General features: G+C 44.3%; 1 protein-coding gene across 5 annotated transcripts in view; it reads left to right on the top strand.

Moving 5' to 3' along the window:
• ARHGAP35 (Rho GTPase activating protein 35) overlaps window positions 1-23,492 on the top strand; it is a 140,897-nt gene that overhangs the window by 38,858 nt on the left and 78,547 nt on the right. For all 5 annotated transcript variants that reach the window (XM_032169368.2, XM_058425824.1, XM_058425823.1 and 2 more), the window contains exon 2: window positions 19,350-23,218. In XM_032169368.2, coding sequence (XP_032025259.1) covers window positions 19,538-23,218 — 3,681 coding nt within the window. In that variant the 5' untranslated portion in view covers window positions 19,350-19,537. The remainder of the gene's footprint in view (window positions 1-19,349; window positions 23,219-23,492) is intronic.

Below are 23,492 nucleotides of genomic sequence, written 5' to 3'. Positions count from 1 at the left end.
CTTAAAGTGGCATTAAATTCACTTTGATCATAAACTTTATGGGGTTTTTTTGGGTGTTTTTTTTTTTTTTTTTGAGATGGAGTCTCACTCTGTCACCCAGGCTGGAGTGCAGTGGTGCAATCTCGGCTCACTGCAGCCTCCTCCTCCCAGGTTTAAGTGATTATCTGCCTCTGCCTCCCAAGTAGCTGGAATTACAGGCATGTGCCACCACACCTGGGTAATTTTTGTATTTTTAGTAGAGACAGAGTTTTGTCCTGTTGGCCAGGCTGGTCTGGAACTCCTGGCCTCAAGTGATCCGCCCACCTTGGCCTCCCAAAGTGTTGGGATTACAGGCGTGAGCCACCACGCCTGGCGTTTATTAGCCAATCTGAAACCTGTGCAACAAGTTCTGCAGGGCCTTGATAACTTGAGGTAACACTTAAATTACTTGCGGACAGGTTTTTGGTTTTTTCTTTAGGTACTAATTCATTAATTCCATTTAGCAGGTATTTATTGAGCCAGCAGTGTGTGTCGTGCTGAGGTCATGAGGAGCAGAATAGGTAAGACATTAAGTCCCCATCTTTTTGGAGTTAACAATTTAATGAGAAATAGAAATTAAAGCAAAAAAAATAAGACATTCCTCGGCCTTAGGGCCCTTGCAGTTGCTATTCAGCTGCCTGGAACGCTGTCCCCTAGATGCCCAGATTCTTTTTTTTTTTTTTTTTTTTGAGACGGAGTCTCGCTCTGTCGCCCAGGCTGGAGTGCAGTGGCGGGATCTCGGCTCACTGCAAGCTCTGCCTCCTGGGTTCACGCCATTCTCCTGCCTCAGCCTCTCTAGATGCCCAGATTCTTAACTCCCTTGCCTGCCTCATGGCTGCTCCCATGCCTCCTGCTCAATGGGACCTGCTCTGGCCATCCCTTTCAGCTCTGTGTATACTCCTCTACCACATGCCGGGGCTTGCTTTCTCCCCATTCTATTTCTCTCCTAACCTAAGTTTGCTTTGTAATTGTCTGTTTCCCTCTGCTAGAATGTAAGTTCCATGAGGCAGGCATCTTTGTCTCTTTTGTTCATTGCTGTATCCCCATGCCTAGTACAGTGCCTGGCACAGTAGTAGGTGCTTGCTCAGTAATTTTTGTTGAATGATTGAATGGGCGAATGAGAATAAATAAATGAGGGCATCCAGGGAACCCAAGGAAGGCTACAGTGGCTAGTGAGAAAAAGGCAGAATGGTGGAGATGAGATCACATAGGGAATAAGAATTTGAGGGTTTAATATAAGAGCAGGCCAGGCGTGGTGGCTCACCCCTGTAATACCAGCACTTTGGGAGGCCGAGGCAGGTGGATCACTTGAGGTCAGGAGTTCAAGACCAGCCTGGCCAACATGGTGACACCCCATCTCCACTAAAAATACAAAAATTAGCTGGGCATGGTGACGTGCGCCTGTAGTCCCAGCTACTTGGGAGGCTGGGGCAGGAGAATCACTTGAACCCGGAAGGCAGAGGTTGCAGTGAGCCGAGATCGCGCAGCTGCACTCCAGCCTGGGTGACAGAGCTTAGACTGTGTCTCACACAAAAAAATGATCAAATCTGTTCTTTAAAAGATAACTTGCTGCTCTAGGAGAGCAAGAGTATACATGTGAAGAAACGCGTGAGGCTGTGGGGATCCAGGCGATCTAGATTCCCTGGCAGCAGATATGTTGGCTTTCTCAGCTGTTGAATTTGAGTGCCCATTCCAAGGGTAGGGATTGATTGTTATCATTCTGATTATAATTGAATGCACTTAGGTTATCATTAGCCCCTAGAGACTTACCTATCTCCTTGAAGAACATCATTGTCCAGTGATCCTGCTGACAGATGAGAGCTGTCAAGATAGCTTGGCTGTGAGATGCCATTTAACTAGCTTTTATCTGTGTATGCTTTCCCTCCCCCTGCAAGATTTAATGACCTAGCTAGGAGAGAGTCTAGGCTTCCTGGCTCCTCTCCAAGTGTTCTACCACTAAAATGTTAATATTACCTTTCTCAGAATTCTTCTGAATCACTTGTTGGCACTGTAAGTGACTTTTTAAACTTTGATTTTGCCATTTTTGAGTCTGTTTGTACTAGGATTTTTTGCTGGAGGAATTTGAACTGATTTGATTAAAGAAGGCCTTTTCACTTACCTTTGCTTTTTAAAGTTGAGTAGCCTGTGATAGGTGGGAATGTTTCTGCCACCTGACATGTTAGTTGGCAAAGTAGTAGAGGCAGCCTTTAATAAAAGTCACTCTGGAAGAATATTAGTTGGGTACTTAGCATTCTTGGCATTCTTATGGAATGATACAGGTTTATGGCCTTTTTATTAACTTCTTAAAATCAAATGATCTTTAATTAGAAGCAATCATATATAAAACTTTGTGACTCCAGACAACACTGGTGTTACTGTATTCTACTATGGAGTGGGGTTTGTGCCTGTAGGAATGCAGGTTTGGGTTAGGGGAGCGGAGAAAGGGGTGTGAGAAGTCCATATTGAACACACTGTAGCCCGGTCTGTGCCATCTGCTCCCGGCTGCCTTACCGGTATGGAATGTGGACATACAGCTTTTGAGCCCAGCTGTACCTCGCTTGGCTTTTAGCTCTCATGATTCAACTGGCTGAGCTTAGCTTTCTGTTACAGCCAGTAAGGAAAATGGAGTTGAGCAGCCTGTTTTTTGAATTCAGGTAGTCATGAGGCTTGACAAGCCATGACACATATATTTTAATCACCACGGCCCCCTCTAATGTTTTAAATAAGACAGTAGAGGAATATTTACATTCAAGGAACAACAAGTTATCACAAAACTCCCCCCGACATACACAGCGAGAAAAATGCCACCTTATTCCATTGTGTATGATTCTTCACTGGGCAAAAAGGGCTCTTTATCTGAATGCAATCCATGATGTCCTCAATGAAGAAGACTAAAGGGTTGGTGTGTATGATACCGCATTTTGGTATGAACAAATTATATATGTTTCTATGCCCACACCTGTACCCTTGAGGAGCGATAATAGCCAGAAGGTATCATGGTGTTAGAGATGGCAAAGCTAAGGCTCTGACAGGCTCTCTTAAGTTAAGGCCTTGACAGTGGGTTTTCTGAGCAGAAAGCAGAAATCACAGATGGATTCAGGGGCCGGGGAGTGGTCTGCGGCATTGGGGAGATACATGCAATAGTGAAGGAACTGGGTTGAGACACCTACTCATCCCCAAACCCTGTCTTCATTCTGCACACAGTAATCACATTAGCTATGGTACAAGTTTCCCATAAGATTTTGACATAGTAAATGCTGTGGGAGTCAGAGTCGGTCTGCTGACAAGGTTTTTATAATGGTGATGTACGTTGTTGTGCGTTGATTTTAAGACGATTCAAAAGAAAGTAGCTGCTATGTGCTCTTCCTAGGGCCATTCAGAGCCAGGGAGTGGGAGGTGAGGCCATGGAGGGAACCACTCAGTGGGTTTATCTTGGGCATTCTGTGCATGTGTAACTGAGAAAGGTATGTTGTTACCTAATGTATGCTTTTGATAATTTGGACCAAGAGACATGGTGTTCTGAATAGCAGCCAAATATATGAGGTCAAGGTGACTTCCTCTAGCAATTAGGACAGCTGTCATGGAAGAGTAGGCCAGACCTGTTTTCCTTCTTAAGTCTGAGGGCTAAACCAGTGATAAGAGATGACTCATTGATCTTCCTGATATTACTGGCCAAGCACTTTCTAAGGAATGACAATTGATAAGGAAGAACAAACTACTATTTTGGTCTCTTATCTAAGGGAAAATCATGAAGCTAGCACTTTATAGAAAATGCACTTATTCAGTTCCTTGTGTGATCACAAATGTTTTCTTAGTTATTTTTGGGCTCCCCAACAGGATATGTTACTTATAGTTTGAAATTCGCCTTTTTTTTTCTCTGAAATGTATCTTGAAGTGTTGAGTGGTGGCTAGGTGCCATATAGAACATACAAGCAGAATTTTATAGAAGTATACATTTAGTGAGGGGTGGAGATTATTGCTGTAATAAATGGGACTGGCTGGATGTCATTCTTTTTTGACCCCTTCCCAGTCACTTTGACTCTAGGGTCTTGATTAATGTGATCATCTCGGCAGAGTGTGGAGAGATAGCACTGGGATAGGGGTGGGAAGTGGGCGTGAAGACTTTCTTAGGGCACAGACAGCTCTGACAGCAGTTTCTGGGACTGCCCTCCCCTCTCCCCTTCAACTTCCGCATCTGTGACGTGAGGGAGCTGGCTGCCAGCATTCCCAGCTTGGCCTGCCTTCCAGCGGCTTTCATTCAGAGACAGCAGATCATGTTCATCTGGAAGTTTTCTTAGTTGTTCATCTCAAGAAGAATCTTAGGAATTTTTTTCAAATCAGCCAGTTTTCCTCAGATTTTGCTTCTTCTTTATCTGCCCTGTTCTCTTGGCTAACTCCTCTGTCAGCGAGACACAGGGTCATCAGTTTAAGTATGGGAAGGAAATTATGGCCTTGAGCACAGGCAGAAAGCATCTGGCTCCCAGGCGCTTCCTGTGAGCCACCGTGAAATTACAAAGACTGGGCCTGACAAGGCTTTTCAAAGGAGCATCTCACACCACCACTGTGTAAGCATTTCCATGATTCCATCGTAAAGCAGTTGTTTTTCCTGGTGCTTATTATGACCAGGTTGGAGTTGGCCTTTACATGGGAAGCGTTTATCCAGTGGATGAGAGTGAAACAGCAGGACAGAGGTGGCGGGGGAGAGGGCGCAGATCGCTCTCAGAATTCCCTTCTCCAGCCCGGTCCTGACCAAGCCATACTTGCTCAGAAGCCTGTGGTTCCTCAGAGGATGAAGTCCAGACTGTCTTTAGCATGTCAGGGCCCTCCACAGACTTGCCCCCAGCGTCTCCCACCATATGTGCCTATGCTCCGCGTTCCTGTTCTCCAGCCAGGGCAGTGCGGGGGAGTGGAGGGATGAGAGCTGGGGGTGGTGTCAGGAGACCTGGGTTCTGGACTGGGGTTCATGTCTGTCTTGCTGAGTTATTTCCTTTCTCTCTGTCTCAGTAGTTACTAATCTGGATAGGCTTACCAAATGAGAGGAGGAGAAGAAAAGGTTTAGGGGACAGATTACAAGGCTCTTTCTGATTCTTGTCTCCTGGCCTAGCTTAGAAATTAGAACACCAAATGTCTGAGCTTTTTTTTTTTTTTTTTTTTTTGAGACGGAGTCTCGCCGTGTCACCCAGGCACCCAGGCTGGAGTGCAGTGGCGCGATCTCGGCTCACTGCAAGCTCCGCCTCCCGGAGTCACGCCATTCTCCTGCCTCAGCCTCTCCGAGTAGCTGGGACTACAGGCGCCCGCCATCACACCCGGCTAATTTTTTGTATTTTTAGTAGAGACGGGGTTTCACCGTGGTCTCGATCTCCTGACCTCGTGATCCACCCGCCTCGGCCTCCCAAAGTGCTGGGATTACAAGCGTGAGCCACTGCGCCCGGCTGTCTGAGCATTAAATGGTTTTTTGAACCATGAAGTTTTTTGAACTTCTTAAAAAAAAAAAAAAAACACTGTAGGTTGGGCGTGGTAGCTCACGCCTATAATCTCAGCACTTTGGGAGGTTGAGGCAGGTGGATCAGGAGATCGAGGCCAGCCTGGCCAAGATTGTGAAACCTCATCTCCACTAAAAGTAGAACTTAAAACTTTTTTTTTTTTTTTTTTTGATGGAGTCTCACTCTGTCGCCTAGGCTGGAGTGCAGTGGTGCGATCTCAGCTCACTGCCACCTCTGCCGCCAGGGTTCAAGAGATTCTCCTGCCTCAGCCTCCCGAGTAGCTGGGACTACAGGCACCTGCCACCACGCCCAGCTAATTTTTGTATTTTTTTTCCACCCCCCGAGACGGAGTCTTACTCTGTCACCCAGGCTGGAGTGCAGTGGCGCGATCTCAGCTCACTGCAACCTCTGCCTCCCAGGTTCAAATAATTCTGGTACCTCAGCCTCCTGAGTAGCTGGGACTACAGGCACATGCCACCATGCCTGGCTAATTTTTTTGTATTTTTAGTAGAGACGAGGTTTCACCATGTTGGCCAGGCTGTTCTCGAACCCCTAACCTCACATGATCCGCCCACCTCAGCCTCCCAAAGTGCTGGGATTACAGGCGGGAGCCACTGTGCCCAGCTAATTTTGTATTTTTAGTAGAGATGGGGTTTCACCATCTTGGCCAGGCTGGTCTTGAACTCCTGATCTCGTGATCCACCCGTCTCAGCCTCCCAAAGTGCTGGGATTACAGGCATGAGCCACCGTGCCCGGCCACATTTTTTTTTTTTTTTTTTTAACGTGAGACACCAACATACAAAACAGATCAAAAGCTAGGTAAGGTGGCTCACACCTGTAACTCCAGCACTTTGGGAGGCCAAGGCGAGAGGACTGCTTGAGCCCAGGAGTTCTACACCAGCCTAGGCTACATAGTGAGATCCTGTCTTTACAAAAAATAAAAATTAAAAAAATTAGGTGGGCATGGTGGCCCAGCTACTTGGGAGGCTTGGTGGGAGGATTGCTTGAGCCCAGGAAATCAAGGCTACAGTGAGCCATGATTGTGCCACTGTACTCCAGCCTGGGTGACAGAGTGAGACCCTGTCTCATAAAAATAAACAGAAACAGATCAAGTTGGACTTGCTTTCTTGAGGCTGAAAGGTCTGACATGCCACCTGTTGAGTCTTAAAACCTGCCAGTTCCATCCAGGGCTCCCCAGGGCACTGCTTCTCTGCATTTCTTCTCTCTTGCTATGCAGCCAGGATTAGAGTCACCTGTTTGACATGACCCCAGGCAGGAGCCTAGTATAGAAGGGGGAGAGTGTATAGAAAAGTATATAAAGTATGTACAGTTTGAACAACTATAAAGTGAATACCAATATAACTACTACCCAAGTCCAGAAATAGAACAGAAGCTCCACTTTGTATTTAGTATTTTCCTTGGTTCCATTCATTCTGTTTCTTAGCTTCTTAGCCTTAGCTTCAGTACAGATGCATTAGATAAAATAAAAGCCAACAGTCCTTTTTCTATCCTGTCTCCTTAGTCTCAAAGCAGGAATCCAAAACACTGCTTTCAAATACAGATGATAAATATTTGAATAAGAAATAATATTTTGGCTGGGTGCAGTGGGTTACACCTGCAATCCCAGCACTTTGGGAGGCTGAGGTAGGCAGATCGCATGAGCCCAGGAGTTCGAGACTAGCCTGGGCACCATGGTAAAACCCCATCTCTACAAAAAATACAGAAGTTAGCCAGGCGCGATGGCACACCCCTGTAGTCCCAGCTGCTCTGGAGGCTGAGGTGAGAGGATTACCTGATCCTGGGGAGGTTGAGGCTGCAGTGAGCTGTGATTACACCATACTGGGCTCCAACCTGGGTGATAGAGTGAGACCCTGTCTAAAAAAAGAATCTTTTTTCTTAATAAAAAATATTAATAAGAAATATTTTATAATAAATTTTGTTTGTTTGTTTTTGAGACGGAGTCTCGCTGTCACCAGGCTGGAGTGCAGTGGCACGATCTCGGCTCACTGCAAGCTCTGCCTCCCGGGTTTACGCCATTCTCCTGCCTCAGCCTCCCAAGTAGCTGGGACTACAGGCACCCGCCACTATGCCCAGCTAATTTTTTTTGTATTTTTAGTAGAGACGGGGTTTCACCATGTTAGCCAGGATGGTCTTTAGCCAAGATGGTCTCAATCTCCTGACTTCGGCCTCCAGAGTGCTGGGACTACAGGTGTGAGCCCACCTCGGCCTCCCAGAGTGCTGGGATTACAGGTGTGAGCCACCGCACCCGGCCCTCATTCATTCTGTTTCTTAGCTTCTTTTTTTTTTTTTTTTTTGAGACGGAGTCTCGCTCTGTCCAGCAGTGGCGCGAACTCCGCTCACTGCAAGCTCCGCCTCCCGGGTTCATGCCATTCTCCTGTCTCAGCCTCCTGAGTAGCTGGGACTACAGGCGCCCACCACTATGCCCGGCTAATTTTTAGTAGAGACGGGGTTTCACCACGTTAGCCAGGATGGTCTCCACCTCCTGACCTCGTGATCTGCCTGCCTCTGCCTCCCAAAGTGCTGGGATTACAGGCGTGAGCCACTGGCCCTGTTTCTTAGCTTCTTAGACTGGCCTTAGCTTCAGTACAGGTGCATTAGATAAAAGCCAACCATCCGTTTTAAAAGAAGGGTATACATGTGGTATAACTTTTATTACTTGCGATAGCCTGTTTTAGGACTGGCAGTTTACTGAATAATGCAAGTGAGTAGTGAAGAATAATTAGAAATAATGGGCTGAAATCCTCATGTTATCCTAACATGCCATCAGGGAATAGTAAGGCTTACTGTTGGACTCGAAGATAAGCTGACCCATTTTTCCCAATTGACAGAAATGCCTGTTTCTTCAGCACTGTCCTTTGTTGGTAAGGCACATTTGGCTGGACGCAGCCTCCACTCTTCTTGCGTCAGGGACATTTATATAGAGAATGCTCTTTCAAAAAGAACTTTTTTCCTAGTGAGAAGTTTTTAAAAAAATTAATAGATTATAACTGCCTAGAAACAACTGCTGGAATAGTTTTATAGGTTTTACTTACCATCTTGAAAATCAATGGAAAATTGGTCTTAATGCCAGGAAATTTCAAAGGTAAGACTCGGCTGTTTTTTTGTATCTTGACTTGGTAAGAATCTCAGCTCACTGTGGTAATGGTAATTATGCTGTGATACCTAGGCTTATTGGAGTGCCTCCAATTTCAAATTTGCCTTGGTTTTGTATTCCCTTTGACGTAGAATATTTTTACAGCTTATCAGAATCCTGGTTTTTGTTGTTGTTTTTCTTAATATAGGTAACTCAGAAATTATGCTAAATCAGTGAGAAAGACTTCTTAGCTTTTGATTTTGTCTTTGTTTATATTTGCCTTATACTTTGATCAGATAGCTTAATTAGAATTCCATAGTTACCTGGTAGAAAGCTGCTGAGGATAAAGCTTAAGGAAGTACTTTGGCTAAAAGTGGCTCCCTTTATTCATCAGGGGAATTTGATTTCATCCTGTGGATAACATAGCTTAGAAATTCTGTTTCTTTGGGACCAGCCTGTAGAGTTCTGCAAGCCTGGAAGCATGAGAACTGTGGCAGGGGAAAAATGGGCTACTTGCTGTATTTAGTGTGGGCTGCTAGGATGGTAAGGTAGCAACATAGTTCTGTTTTTTTTTTTTTTTTTTTTTTTGAGACGGAGTCTTGCTCTGTCACCCAGGCTGGAGTGCAGTGGCGCAATCTCGGCTCACTGCAAGCTCCGCCTCCCGGGTTCACGCCATTCTCCTCCCTCAGCCTCTCCGAGTAGCTGGGACTACAGGCGCCCGTCACCACGCCCGGCTAATTTTTTGTATTTTTAGTAGAGACGGGGTTTCACTGTGTTATCCAGGATAGTCTCGATCTCCTGACCTCGTGATCCACCCGCCTCGGCCTCCCAAAGTGCTGGGATTACAAGCGTGAGCCACCGCGCCCGGCGCAACATAGTTCTGTTTTCCTACCCTGGAATTCGGAAGAACCTTTAAGCAGGGATTGCATGGAGGTGGGGAGGACAAATCAAGAGGGGCAGGAGGGGACATTTGCAAAAATTATAAATGGAATGTCAGAGAATCTTTCATAGCTACTCTTTAAAAATTAACTTTAGGGCCAAGAGTGGTGTGGCTCACGCCTGTAATCCCAACACTTTGGGAGGCTGATTTGGGAGGAACGCTTGAGCACAGAAGTTCGAGACCACCCTGGGTAACATAGTGAGACCTCGTCTCTACCAAAAAATTTAAAAAATTAGCCGGCCGTGGTGGCATGCGCTTGTAGTCCCAGCTTGAGGTTGAGGTGGCAGAATCGCCTGAGGCTTGGAGGTTGAGGCTGCAGTGAGCTGTGATTGCACCACCGCACTCCAGCCTGGGGAACAGACTGAGACCATATTTAAAAAACAAAAACAAAAAAACTTTAGGCCAGATTATTTTCAAAACAGCATTACTAGCCCTTGAAAGTCTACTGATCCCTTTGTGGTTTCCTTTGGTCTTCTGGAGTGTGCCGCACATTGAATTTATAGAGAGTATAGTGAGAGCTGAATGCGCGTAATCAATATCCAAGAATCTGTTGCATGAGACAACATGTTTCAAGACCAGATAGGCAAACACTGAAATCAGTCTTTCTAAAGATCCAGATGACCCATTTCAGAGACTGCCTGTACCCAGAGCCCTAGGGACATAGTGAGATTCCGTGGCTATGAGGAAATCTTCCTCTTACATTGGGTAGGAGTAAGTGTATGTAGCCTATACTAATGGGAACAACCACCCCACCAACACTGTTCTAGGCAAATGTCACTTTCTTTTTTCCCTTTGCAAATCCTGGTTTTGCATACCATCTCCACAATGTTATTATTTTATTTTTATGTTTTTTAGAGGTGAGGTCTTCCTGTATTGCCCAGGCTAGAGTGAAGTGGCTTTTCATAGATGTGATAATGGTGTACTGCAGCCTTGAACTCCTGGGCTCAGGTGATCTTCCCACCTGAGCCTCCTGAGTAGCTGGGACTACAGGTGTGAGCCACCACACCCAGCTCAATGTTGTTATTTTAATTTGCATTGGACGGGAAGGTAGAAATATAATTGCTATATTCAAATGGAGTTTTCGTTTATGTAAGATGATTAACTCCTTAGACCGTGTTAATTTGTTGGGTGAGTAGTTAAGGTAACAGTGTACAACAATAAATAACTCAATGGGGTAAGAGATTATTAATATTGTTTTGAGATGGTATCTGTCACCCAGGCTATAGTGCAGTGATGTGATCATAGATCACTGTAACCTCAAACTTCTGGGCTCAAGCGATCCTCCTGCCTCACCCTTCCAAGTAGCTGGGACCACAGGCACATGCCACCATGCCTGGTTAATTTTTTCTTTTTTTTTTTTGAGACAGAGTCTCACTCTGCTGCCCAGGCTGAAGTGCAGAAGTGCGATCTTGGCTCACTGCAACCTCTGCCTCCTGGGTTCAAGCCATCCTCCCACCTCAGCCTCCTGAGTAGCTAGGATTACATGCATGCACCACCTCACCCAGCGAATTTTTTTTTTTTTTGTATTTTTAATAGAAATGGGGTTTCACCATGTTGGCCAGGCTGGTCTCAGACTCCTGACCTCAAGTGATCTGCCTACTTTGGCCTCCCAAAGTGCTGGGATTACAGGCGTGAGCCACCACACCTGGCCAATTTTTAAAATTTTTGAGACAGGGTTGCACTCTGTTGCTCAGGCTGGCGTTCAGTGGTGCAGTCTCAGCTCACTGCAACCTCTGCCTCTGGGGCTCAAGTGATCCTCCCACTTCAGCTTCCCCAGTAGCTGGGACCACAGGTATGCATCACCACAGCCAGCTAATTATTTGTATTTTTTGTAGAGAAAGGGTTTTGCCATGTTGCCCAGGCTGGTCTTGAACTCCTGAGCTCAAGTGATCCACCCGCCTCAGCCTCCCAAAGTATAGGGATTACAGGTATGAGCCACCGTGCCCAGCCTAAATTTTTTGTAGAGAAGAGTTCTCACTGGTCTTGAACTCCTGGGCTCAAGCAGTCCTCCCACCTTGGCCTCCCAAAGTGCTGGGATTACAGGTGTGAGCCACTGCACCCTGCTCGATTATTTTCATGTTTGATTCTCAGTGTAAACATACAGCTTGTTGATAATCTGAGCCCCGACTGCCCATCTCATCTTCTGTCTCCCATTCTTAGAAACCCTTTTCCAGTCAATCTGTCCCAAAACATGTTTAGTGCTTTCCCATTTTAGTCACTATTATTCATGCCTTTTATGTCACCTCTCCAAACTCTGCCAGTCTTTTAAGAACCAATGCAAATTTTACTTCTGCCTGATGCCTTTCCCACTTACTCCAGATTGAATGATTTTTCTTTCTCTGGATCCCAGGAAATGGTCTATACCATTTATTGTCTTATGGTTTGGCTATTTTTTTTTAAGTGTAAATATTGTATCTCAAGTAAATTATAAGATCCTCATCAGCAAAGACAGTACCCATTCCTTTTGTTTCATCACATTTTCTTTGCTATGTGAGTGTACATTTGATTTGGGTGATGGACAGTTCAGTCCTTAATTCCAAAGATTATGGTAATACAAAAATGATTAACACTCTGAAATATGCAGAAAGGAGAGAATTTAGCTGCTGTATAACTAGGTCTATCAAATGGGGACCTTTCTGTTTTACTCAGCTTTAGAGATTCTGTTGTACTTGTTGAGTTTGATGGAATCCTTCTGTAAGATACTCTTCATGTGGTAAACAGATGAGTAGAATAAGGGTATTGCTTCAGATTCTGACAAATCATACACAGAAAATGAAAATGCCCTCTATATCTCACTCAGATTCAAAAAGATTATAATTCCCTTTTACACCTAAATGCCCTAACACATCATTTTTGCATATTACTAATTAAGGTTCTCTAAATTCATCTGGATTTTACAGATGAATGAATTGGATGAATAAGGACCTTGAACTCCACTTCCAACTTTTCTTCTCTAATTTATCTTTATTCAAAAGGAAAAACAAAAACCCTAAGAAAATTTACTTTAGCATTTATTAATATGAAAATGGAAGCATTGGGTTTTAAGAAAATGTTTTGCTTAAATTCAGTGGTTTAATAAGCCAGAGAATAGTGTTCCCTTCTTTTCTTTCTTTTTATTTTTTTTTTTTGAGATGGAATTTCACTCTTGTTGCCTAGGCTGGAGCGCAGTGGCACTCTCTCTGCTCACTGCAACCTCTGCCTCTAGGGTTCAAGTGATTCTTCTGTCTCAGCCTCCCGAGTAGCTAGGATTACTGGCGCCCACCACCATGCCTGGCTAATTTTTGTATTTTTAGTAGAGACGGAGTTTTACCATGATGGCCAGGCTGGTCTCAAACTCTTGACCTCAGGTGATCCACCTGCCTTGGCCTCCCAAAGTGCTGGGATTATAGGCATGAGTCACCGTGCCCAGCCAGTGTTCTCTTCTTTTTTTTTTTCTTTTTTTTTTTTTTTGAGACAGAGTTTCACTCTGTCGCCCAGGCTGGAGTGCAGTGGCACAATCTCGGCTCACTGCAAGCTCGCTTCCCAGGTTCACGCCATTCTTCTGCCTCAGCCTCCTGAGTAGCTGGGACTACAGGCGCCCGCCACCTCGCCCAGCTAATTTTTTTTTTATTTTTTTTAGTAGAGACGGGGTTTCACTGTGTTAGCCAGGTTGGTCTTGATCTCCTGACTTCGTGATCCGCCCGCCTCAGCCTCCCAAAGTGTTGGAATTACAGGCGTGAGCCACCGTGCCTGGTTGTGTTCTCTTCTTATTGAAACTTTTGTATCCCATCCTTCCTGGCCTATTTGGTAAGTATTAATACATTCCTCTGGAAAACGTCCATGTCTACCTGACATGGAAAGTGCTTCCTACGTAGATATATTTCTTGTTCCACCCCTCCCACCCCGCAACTGAGTCTTTTCAAGTATCTACCAAATGCAAACATTTTAACCAGCTGCTAATGGGAACTCATAGCTTTGAAGACTTAGAAATGTAAGATGTTGAGAAATACGAGGTTTTAAGGAGGTTTAAAGAGTGCTTTTTTGCTTTCTGTTAGTTACGACGTATATTTCCATTTATTTCCCCTATTGAGATTAAGGAAAATTGTGATAACAAGTATTTTACTTCCTTTGCTTGTAGTTCTGTATGAAATTATTTCCTTATAGTGTTATTAGCTGGTGGTGTTCTGTATGTGGTTATTTGAAACTCAGTGTGTTTTCAGAAGTTGTTGAATATTCTCAGGTGGAGATGGTAATTTTTATTATGGATAATGGTGGAAGATTTATGTCTTAGGGGGCATTCTAGATTACGGAGCACACAAACATTTCCTACTTCGGGGAGAGGGGGATGAGGTTGCTGTGTTGGAAGGGTGATACACACACTTCCAGGCGTATGCTGATAGAGCTGTTGACAGTATGAACTTTCCCAGTCATAGTAAATCTGGGATCACGGTGGCATTTCTAGGTCCTACAAAAATGTGTGCTATCTTGGGAATGTTACCACTTCTTGCCCTGAGTGTTTCATAGAGGTGTTAAAAAAGAAAACACCCTCCTTCTACCTTCCAGTTGAGGCACTCTGGTAGGGAGCTTGTGTCTTGGTTAAACAAATCACAAACAACTCTAGATGCTTGGTGACAGTCTGAAGAAGGCACGTAGATATTTGCATTATGTTTTATTACAGCATGTATTTGTGACTGAGAAACCAAAATACTTGTGAAGTATTTTCCTCTCTGAAGTAGTTGACTCTTGGCATAAAATGGGAAACTATGAAGTCCTGTGTTTCTATTTTTCTAATGTAAATATCTCTGTACAGCTCAAAGATAAAAAGTAGTTACCATTTTTAAAGGATCCTTTTTTCCCCTCTGTTTTAACTCTTCCATTTAAAAAGGATTAGCACTGGAAAATTATTAGAATGAACATTCAGATTCTGTTGTGTGTCTTAGTTGCCTGCTAAGAACACTGGTTCCCATCAGATTTAAACTCTAAAGACATTGTGAAGTCTGGATATGCCCTGTCTCCTACTTTCTCTTTCTTTGTGGCCTTCAGATCATTAAATTTAGTGACTCAGCTAATTTTTTTTACCCACCTCTTAGAAAAGTTGAATGTATTTGTGACCAAGCACTTAAAGTTATTTCCTTTAAACCAAGTGTTTGAGATGTTTTTAGATTTATAACAGTCTTTGTTTAGCGTGTAATTCAGTCCAATTGAGGAACTAGTAAAACTGCATTATCCAGACATCAAAGTTAAGAAGAGTATACTTACACCAAGAAACTTATTAGGTTTCTAACAAGTGGAAAGTTACTAAGTGTCCCAAAATTAACCACTTCCATGCCAGCTGATTTTCACTTTTTGTAGCTATTTTAATGATCCGCAGCATTCTGGGTTTAAAAATAATAGTCGTGGCTGGGCACAGTGGCTCATGCCTATGATCCCAGCACTTTGGGAGGCTGAGGTGTGAGTGGGAGGATTGCTTGAGGTCAGGAGTTTGAGACCAGCCTGGGCAACATAGCAAGACCCCATTTCTAAATAATAATAATAATAATAATAATAATAATAATAATAAATTAGCCAGGCATGATGGCTTGCACCTGTAGTCCCACCTACTTGGGATGCTGAAGTGGTAGGATCACTTGAGCCCAGGAGTTGGAGGCTGCAGTGAGCTATGATTACACCACTGCACTCCAGCATGGATGACAGAGCAAGACTCCATCTCATAAAATAAAATAATCAGTTCTACATTTTTCAGAGTTGAGTGTTGCTTTCTTTAGCATCCTTCAAATAACTGAAAATATGCCATTAAAAAATATAACCAAGGTGTTGAATGGATAATACATTTTAGTTCATTTCAAAATAGAGCCAGTATCTTTATTTCTTGAGGTTTGAGAGCAGGCTGGTGTTTTATTCTGTTTTTCCTTCAGATTTCTGTGAAGGGATAGATATCAGACCCACTTTACAGAGAACAGTTGAGTCACAGACAAGGGATGACTTGCCAATTGCATGCAGCAGTCACTTTAAGTAGGACCAATGCTACCAAGTTGCATTTCAAGATTGGCAACCTTAAGACCTGACAGACCCTGGGGTCAGGAATTGATAGAGAAGGACTCTGTTAGATGAGGACCCATGACTTCCTTAACCCTTCATCAGCACTCGTGTCTGAAGCTCTGTTAAACCTAAGTTTCTTCATGGATTGAAACAAAATTATATGTGCATATTACAGAGTAATTGATTTTGTACAGATACTTACTTTAGGTATTTCAGAGGATGTGTGTAAACATGCTTTAGATATTCATAAGCATCGTGTAATTTTGTTTATGTAAGCAATCGCCTGGAAAAGTAGAGGATGGGAAAGGTTTATTTTTCTTTCCCGTTGATACCCTGCTTGTTCCTGCTGAATTCTAGAACATGGCATCTTTAGGAACATGCCGTTATCTGGAGGCAGTTGCCTACAGTCATTGAGATTTTTCTTTTTAAAATGGTCAGTTTTTGCATACTACATCTAGTCACATTTTGTTTCTATAGAGGGTTTGGCTTTCTGGGATATCGGAAGGAAGCTATGGATGTTTGGAAAAGGTCTGTGACCTTTTGAGGTTATCATCACAGGGGACAATTGCACTCTCCCATTCATTGCTCCCTGGTGTCAGTCAGAATAATGCATGGTAGTCTGACTTCCAGTGGCATTTCTTATGCGATAGGCTCACAAAAACATATTGAGGTCATGGCAAGGCTAGGTTCCTACAGACATAAATGAGATTCAGAAGAAAATTGCTCTGTTCATTTCAGATTCTCCTCTTTGTGGTTGTCTTGGGAAAATGTTCATTTGGCTGCAGGTTCAGTGCTTGCACAGTTATACTGGAGTGTCTAAGTAAACTGCAGTGCAGCATAAACTGTCGTAGCTGGAAAGTTGCTAAAGACTGTAAGCCATAACAGTTTGTTTAACTTAAGCTGTTAAAACTTTAGGTTCTTTAAGGTGCCACTTTTTTGGCCACATTCTGTGGTCCCCCATAGCCTTCAGGAAGGAATCCAAACTCTTTTTTTTTTTTTTTTTTTTTAAGATGGAGTCTCGCTCTGTCACCAAGGCTGGAGTGCAGTGGCGAGTCTCGGCTCACTGCAAGCTCCGCCTCCTGGGTTCACTCCATTCTCCTGTCTCAGCCTCCTGAGTAGCTGGGACTACAGGCTCCCACCTCCACGCCCAGCTAATTTTTTGTATTTTTAGTGGAGACGGGGTTTCACCATGTTAGCCAGGATGGTCTCGATCTCCTGACCTCGTGATCCACCCGCCTCAGCCTCCCAAAGTGTTGGGATTACAGGTGTGAGCCACCGTGCCCGGCAAAGGAATCCAAACTCTTAAAGTGGTTGATCTAGTCCCTGATTCCTTGCTAATGCATCTTAACCATTCTTTCCCCCCACACACTTTGTTCCAGCTGGTTCTCCCAACTGGCAGTGCTTTTTTTCGCGGAGGGAAGGGTCTGTGCACACTCTGTCCCTCTGTCTTAAATGCACTTCATACTTCAGGTCTCCCCTGAGATGGAACTTCCTACAGAAAGGCTTTCCCAAATCTGAAAGGCTGGGCTTGGGGACCTTCTAATATGCTGAATCATCATTCAGTTATTGATTGTTTCAGTGAATATTTGTGTCAAGCACTGTGTCATAGGCTGAGGACACAGAATAGAACTAGACAGGGGACAGGCCTCACAGAGCTTGCATTCTTGTCAGGGAATCCATCTCGTATTTACACAGTTAATTTTTTTTTTATTTGGAAATGATTGAAAACTTGTAAAAACAGCACAAAGGAATATCCTGTATGCTTTACCCAGATTCATCTATTTTTTTTTCAGATTCACGTGTTGTTAACAATTTACCACCCCATTTGTGTTCTTACTCTTTCTGTATACATAATTTTTGGAGTGGGATCAGTTACATACATTATGGCCCTTCCCCTCAAAATACTAAGGTGTGAATTTCCTAAAAGTGGAGATATTTTCACATGATAGATTTTATAGATTTACATTGATGAAATATTTTATTTGGGAGGGTTTATCCTTCCTGCATTTCTTTTTTTTTTTTTCAATCTTTTCTTTACTGTGTTAAAATACACAAAACATAAAACTTGTCATTTTAATTATTTTTAACTATACAGTTCAGCACTATTAAATACTTTCATGTTATGCAACTATTTCTGTAACTCTTTCCATCTTGTAAAACCGAAACTGTATACCCATTAAGCAGTAACTTTTCATTCCAACTTTCCCCAGCCCCTGACAACCACTGTTCTACTTTCTGTCTCTATGAGTTTGACTGCATATAAGTGGAATCATATAGTATTTGTCTTTTTGTGACTGGCTTATTTCACTTGGCACAATCAAGATTCAGCCATGTTGTCAGAATTTCCTTCCCTTTAAAGGCTGAATAGGCCAGACATGATGGCTTACGCCTGTAATCCCAGAACTTTAAGAGGCCAAGGCAGGCAGATCACCTGAGCCTAGGAGTTTGAGACCAGCCCGGGCAACATGGTGAAACCTTGTCTCTACTAAAAATACAAAAGTTAGCTGGGCACGGTGGCACATGCCTGTAATCCCAGCTACTGGGGAGGCTGAGGAAGGAGAATCACTTGAACCCGGGAGGCAGAGGTTGCACTGAGCCAAGATCGCACCACTGCACTCCAGCCTGGGCTACAGAGCAGGACTCTGTCTCAAAAAATAAAATAAAAATAAAGGTTGAATAATATTATATTGCATGTATATATCACATTTTGCTTATCCATTCATGAGTAGGTGGATACTTTGGATTGCTTCCACGTTTTGTTGTTGTTGCTGTGAGACGGAGTCTCGCTCTGTCGCCCAGGCTGGAGTGCAGTGGCGCAATCTCGGCTCACTTCACGCCATTCTCCTGCCTCAGCCTCTCCGAGTAGCTGGGACTACAAGCGCCCGCCACTACGCCCGGCTAATTTTTTTGTATTTTTTTTAGTAGAGATGGGGTTTCACCGTGGTCTCGATCTCCTGACCTCGTGATCCGCCCTCCTCGGCCTCCCAAAGTGCTGGGATTACAAGCGTGAGCCACCGCGCCCAGCCTGTTGTTGCTGTTTTGAGACAGAGTCTCACTCTGTTGCCCAGGCTGGAGTGCAGTGATGCGATTTCAGCTCACCGCAACCACCGCCTCCCAGGTTCAAACGATTCTCCTGCCTCAGCCTCCCAAGTAGCTGGGATTACAGGCACATGTCACCACGCCCAGCTAATTTTTGTATTTTTAGTACAGACGGGGTTTCACCATGTTGGCCAGGCTGGTTTCGAACTCCTGACCTCAGGTGATCCACCCACCTTGGCCTCCCAAAGTTCTGGAATTACAGGCGTAAGCTACCGCGCCCGGCCCAGGTTCCTGTTTTTTGCAATGGGTTTATAATTCATTACCATACTTAATTATTTTGGTGCTCAAATTGTCCCAAAGTTGGCCAATGGGAGCCCCTTCAGGCTGGCTTCTGTGTCCTTGTGAGATGCTCCATTGTTTTTTTTCTTGCATAAAAAGATGTTCCAGGCTCATCTTGTCCCTGTCCTGCCCTCACCCTGGAATCAGCCCTTTTTCCGGGGAGCCCTCACACACTTGTTTTAGCACTTAGCACACTGCTTACTTATGTTTTCCTCCATTGGACTAGATTGTACCTCTCTGAGGACACATAGATGTGAGTCTTATTTGCTCTTGTATCTTCACCCAGCACAAGGCCTGACACATGAGATGTTTACTAAATATTTGTTGAATAAAAAATTAATTTTTACTGTAGTTAATTGATTAAAATTTGGTTCTAAAATTATGATGCTGATGGGTTTTCTTTTTTTTCCCCATCTAGGAAGAAATGTTGGCTATTTGGCGATGAGAGGTGGTGAACAGTGACCATACTGGTATACAACACTATGGGACCTGGTGTTTTTGCTGCATGTCCAGCCCACCCCCACTAATAATGTAGGAAGCCGTCTGGTCCATTGGAAACACTAATCTGATCTTGGAAGTGGCTGATCGTGGCAGGATGTGTCGACGATGATGATGGCAAGAAAGCAAGATGTCCGAATTCCCACCTACAACATCAGTGTGGTGGGATTATCTGGGACTGAGAAGGAAAAGGGCCAGTGTGGGATTGGAAAGTCTTGTTTGTGCAACCGCTTCGTGCGCCCGAGTGCTGACGAGTTTCACTTGGACCATACCTCCGTCCTCAGCACCAGTGACTTTGGAGGGCGAGTGGTCAATAATGACCACTTTCTCTACTGGGGAGAAGTTAGCCGCTCCCTGGAGGATTGTGTGGAATGTAAGATGCACATTGTGGAGCAGACTGAATTTATTGATGATCAGACTTTTCAACCTCATCGAAGCACGGCCCTGCAGCCCTATATCAAGAGAGCTGCTGCAACCAAGCTCGCATCAGCTGAAAAACTCATGTACTTTTGCACTGATCAGCTGGGGCTGGAGCAGGACTTTGAGCAGAAACAAATGCCAGACGGAAAGCTGCTGGTTGATGGTTTTCTTCTTGGTATCGATGTTAGCAGGGGCATGAATAGGAACTTTGATGACCAGCTCAAGTTTGTCTCCAATCTCTACAATCAGCTTGCAAAAACAAAAAAGCCCATAGTGGTGGTCCTGACTAAGTGTGACGAAGGTGTTGAGCGGTACATTAGAGATGCACATACTTTTGCCTTAAGCAAAAAGAACCTCCAGGTTGTGGAGACCTCAGCGAGATCCAATGTAAACGTGGACTTGGCTTTCAGCACCTTAGTGCAACTCATTGATAAAAGTCGGGGAAAGACAAAAATCATTCCTTATTTTGAAGCTCTCAAGCAGCAGAGTCAGCAGATAGCTACAGCAAAAGACAAGTATGAGTGGCTGGTGAGTCGCATTGTGAAAAACCACAATGAGAACTGGCTGAGTGTCAGCCGAAAGATGCAGGCCTCTCCAGAATACCAGGACTATGTCTACCTGGAAGGGACTCAGAAAGCCAAGAAGCTGTTTCTACAGCACATCCACCGCCTCAAGCATGAGCATATCGAGCGTAGGAGAAAGCTGTACCTGGCAGCCCTGCCATTAGCTTTTGAAGCTCTTATACCTAATCTAGATGAAATAGACCACCTAAGCTGCATAAAAGCCAAAAAGCTCTTAGAAACCAAGCCAGAATTCTTGAAGTGGTTTGTTGTGCTTGAAGAGACACCATGGGATGCCACCAGCCACATTGACAACATGGAAAACGAACGGATTCCCTTTGATTTAATGGATACCGTCCCTGCAGAGCAGCTGTACGAGGCCCACTTAGAGAAGCTAAGGAACGAAAGGAAAAGAGTTGAGATGAGAAGGGCGTTTAAAGAAAACCTGGAGACCTCTCCTTTCATAACTCCTGGAAAGCCTTGGGAAGAGGCCCGTAGTTTTATTATGAATGAGGATTTCTACCAGTGGCTGGAAGAATCTGTGTACATGGATATTTATGGCAAACACCAAAAGCAAATTATAGATAAAGCAAAGGAAGAATTTCAGGAGTTACTTTTGGAATATTCAGAATTGTTTTATGAACTGGAGCTGGATGCTAAGCCCAGCAAGGAGAAGATGGGTGTTATTCAGGATGTCCTGGGAGAGGAACAGCGATTTAAAGCATTACAAAAGCTCCAAGCAGAGCGTGATGCCCTTATTCTGAAACACATTCATTTTGTGTACCACCCAACAAAGGAGACATGCCCCAGCTGCCCAGCTTGTGTGGACGCTAAGATTGAGCACTTGATTAGTTCTCGGTTTATCCGGCCGTCTGACCGGAATCAGAAAAATTCACTCTCTGACCCTAACATTGATAGAATCAACTTGGTTATATTGGGCAAAGACGGCCTTGCCCGAGAGTTGGCCAATGAGATTCGAGCTCTTTGTACAAATGATGACAAGTATGTGATAGATGGTAAAATGTATGAGCTTTCCCTGAGGCCAATAGAGGGGAATGTCAGGCTTCCTGTGAACTCTTTCCAGACGCCAACATTTCAGCCCCACGGCTGTCTCTGCCTTTACAATTCAAAGGAATCGCTATCCTATGTAGTGGAAAGTATAGAGAAGAGTAGAGAGTCCACGCTGGGCCGGCGGGATAATCATTTAGTCCATCTCCCCCTTACATTAATTTTGGTTAACAAGAGAGGAGACACCAGTGGAGAGACTCTGCATAGCTTAATACAGCAAGGTCAACAAATTGCTAGCAAACTTCAGTGTGTCTTTCTCGACCCTGCTTCTGCTGGCATTGGTTACGGACGCAACATTAATGAAAAGCAAATCAGTCAAGTTTTGAAGGGACTCCTGGACTCTAAGCGTAACTTAAACCTGGTCAGTTCTACTGCTAGCATCAAAGATTTGGCCGATGTTGATCTGCGAATTGTTATGTGTCTGATGTGTGGAGATCCTTTTAGTGCAGATGACATACTTTTTCCTGTCCTTCAGTCCCAAACCTGTAAATCTTCTCATTGTGGAAGCAACAACTCTGTTTTACTTGAACTACCAATCGGACTGCACAAGAAGCGGATTGAACTGTCTATTCTTTCATACCATTCCTCCTTTAGCATCAGAAAGAGCCGGTTGGTTCATGGGTACATTGTTTTTTATTCAGCCAAACGTAAGGCCTCTTTGGCTATGTTACGTGCCTTTCTTTGTGAAGTGCAGGATATTATCCCTATTCAGCTTGTAGCACTCACTGATGGCGCCGTAGATGTCCTGGACAATGACTTAAGTAGGGAACAGCTGACTGAGGGGGAGGAGATTGCTCAAGAAATTGACGGAAGGTTCACAAGCATCCCCTGTAGTCAACCCCAGCATAAACTTGAGATCTTTCACCCGTTTTTTAAAGATGTGGTGGAAAAAAAGAACATAATCGAGGCTACTCATATGTATGATAATGCTGCCGAGGCCTGTAGCACCACCGAAGAGGTGTTTAACTCCCCCCGGGCAGGATCACCGCTCTGCAACTCAAACCTGCAGGATTCGGAAGAAGATATCGAGCCATCTTACAGCCTGTTTCGAGAAGACACATCACTGCCTTCTCTGTCCAAAGACCATTCTAAGCTCTCTATGGAACTGGAGGGAAATGATGGGCTGTCTTTCATTATGAGCAATTTTGAGAGTAAACTGAACAACAAAGTACCTCCGCCAGTCAAACCAAAGCCTCCTGTCCATTTTGAAATTACAAAGGGGGATCTATCTTATTTAGACCAAGGCCATAGGGATGGACAGAGGAAGTCTGTGTCTTCTAGCCCCTGGCTGCCTCAGGATGGGTTTGATCCTTCTGACTATGCTGAACCCATGGATGCTGTGGTGAAGCCAAGGAATGAAGAAGAAAACATATACTCCGTGCCCCATGACAGCACCCAAGGCAAAATCATCACCATTCGGAATATCAACAAAGCCCAGTCCAACGGCAGTGGGAATGGTTCTGACAGTGAAATGGACACCAGCTCTTTAGAGCGAGGGCGTAAGGTTTCCATCGTGAGCAAGCCAGTGCTGTACAGGACGAGATGCACCCGGCTGGGGCGGTTTGCTAGTTACCGGACCAGCTTCAGCGTAGGGAGTGATGATGAACTGGGGCCCATCCGAAAGAAAGAGGAGGATCAGGCATCCCAGGGTTATAAAGGAGACAATGCCGTCATTCCTTACGAAACGGACGAAGACCCGCGGAGAAGAAATATTCTTCGCAGCCTAAGGAGGAACACTAAGGTAAGACACCAGTCTAGGATTAGTCATAGTATTTTGTACAGCGTCTCGGTGAGGGTTGATTGATGATTTTTCAGGGACAACCTATTATGGTAAAAAAAAACTGCCCTGTGTGTGTATTTGACTTAGCATAAAAAAGCAGTGCCTCAATTAGCTACTACTATTGGCAGCTATCAAGTAGTTAGGACTTTGGATAGATAGTCTGAGTTGTTGTTGCCTAAAACAATAATTAATTAGCAAAATGAGGAGATAATGCAGAACTTGTCAGTGTCTTGAC

Source organism: Hylobates moloch, unplaced genomic scaffold, assembly GCF_009828535.3.
Source record: "Hylobates moloch isolate HMO894 unplaced genomic scaffold, HMol_V3 SCAFFOLD_12, whole genome shotgun sequence".
Lineage (NCBI taxonomy): Eukaryota > Metazoa > Chordata > Mammalia > Primates > Hylobatidae > Hylobates > Hylobates moloch.
The sequence above is the reverse complement of the archived record's forward strand: the minus strand, read 5'-3'. Positions and strand labels throughout refer to the sequence as shown.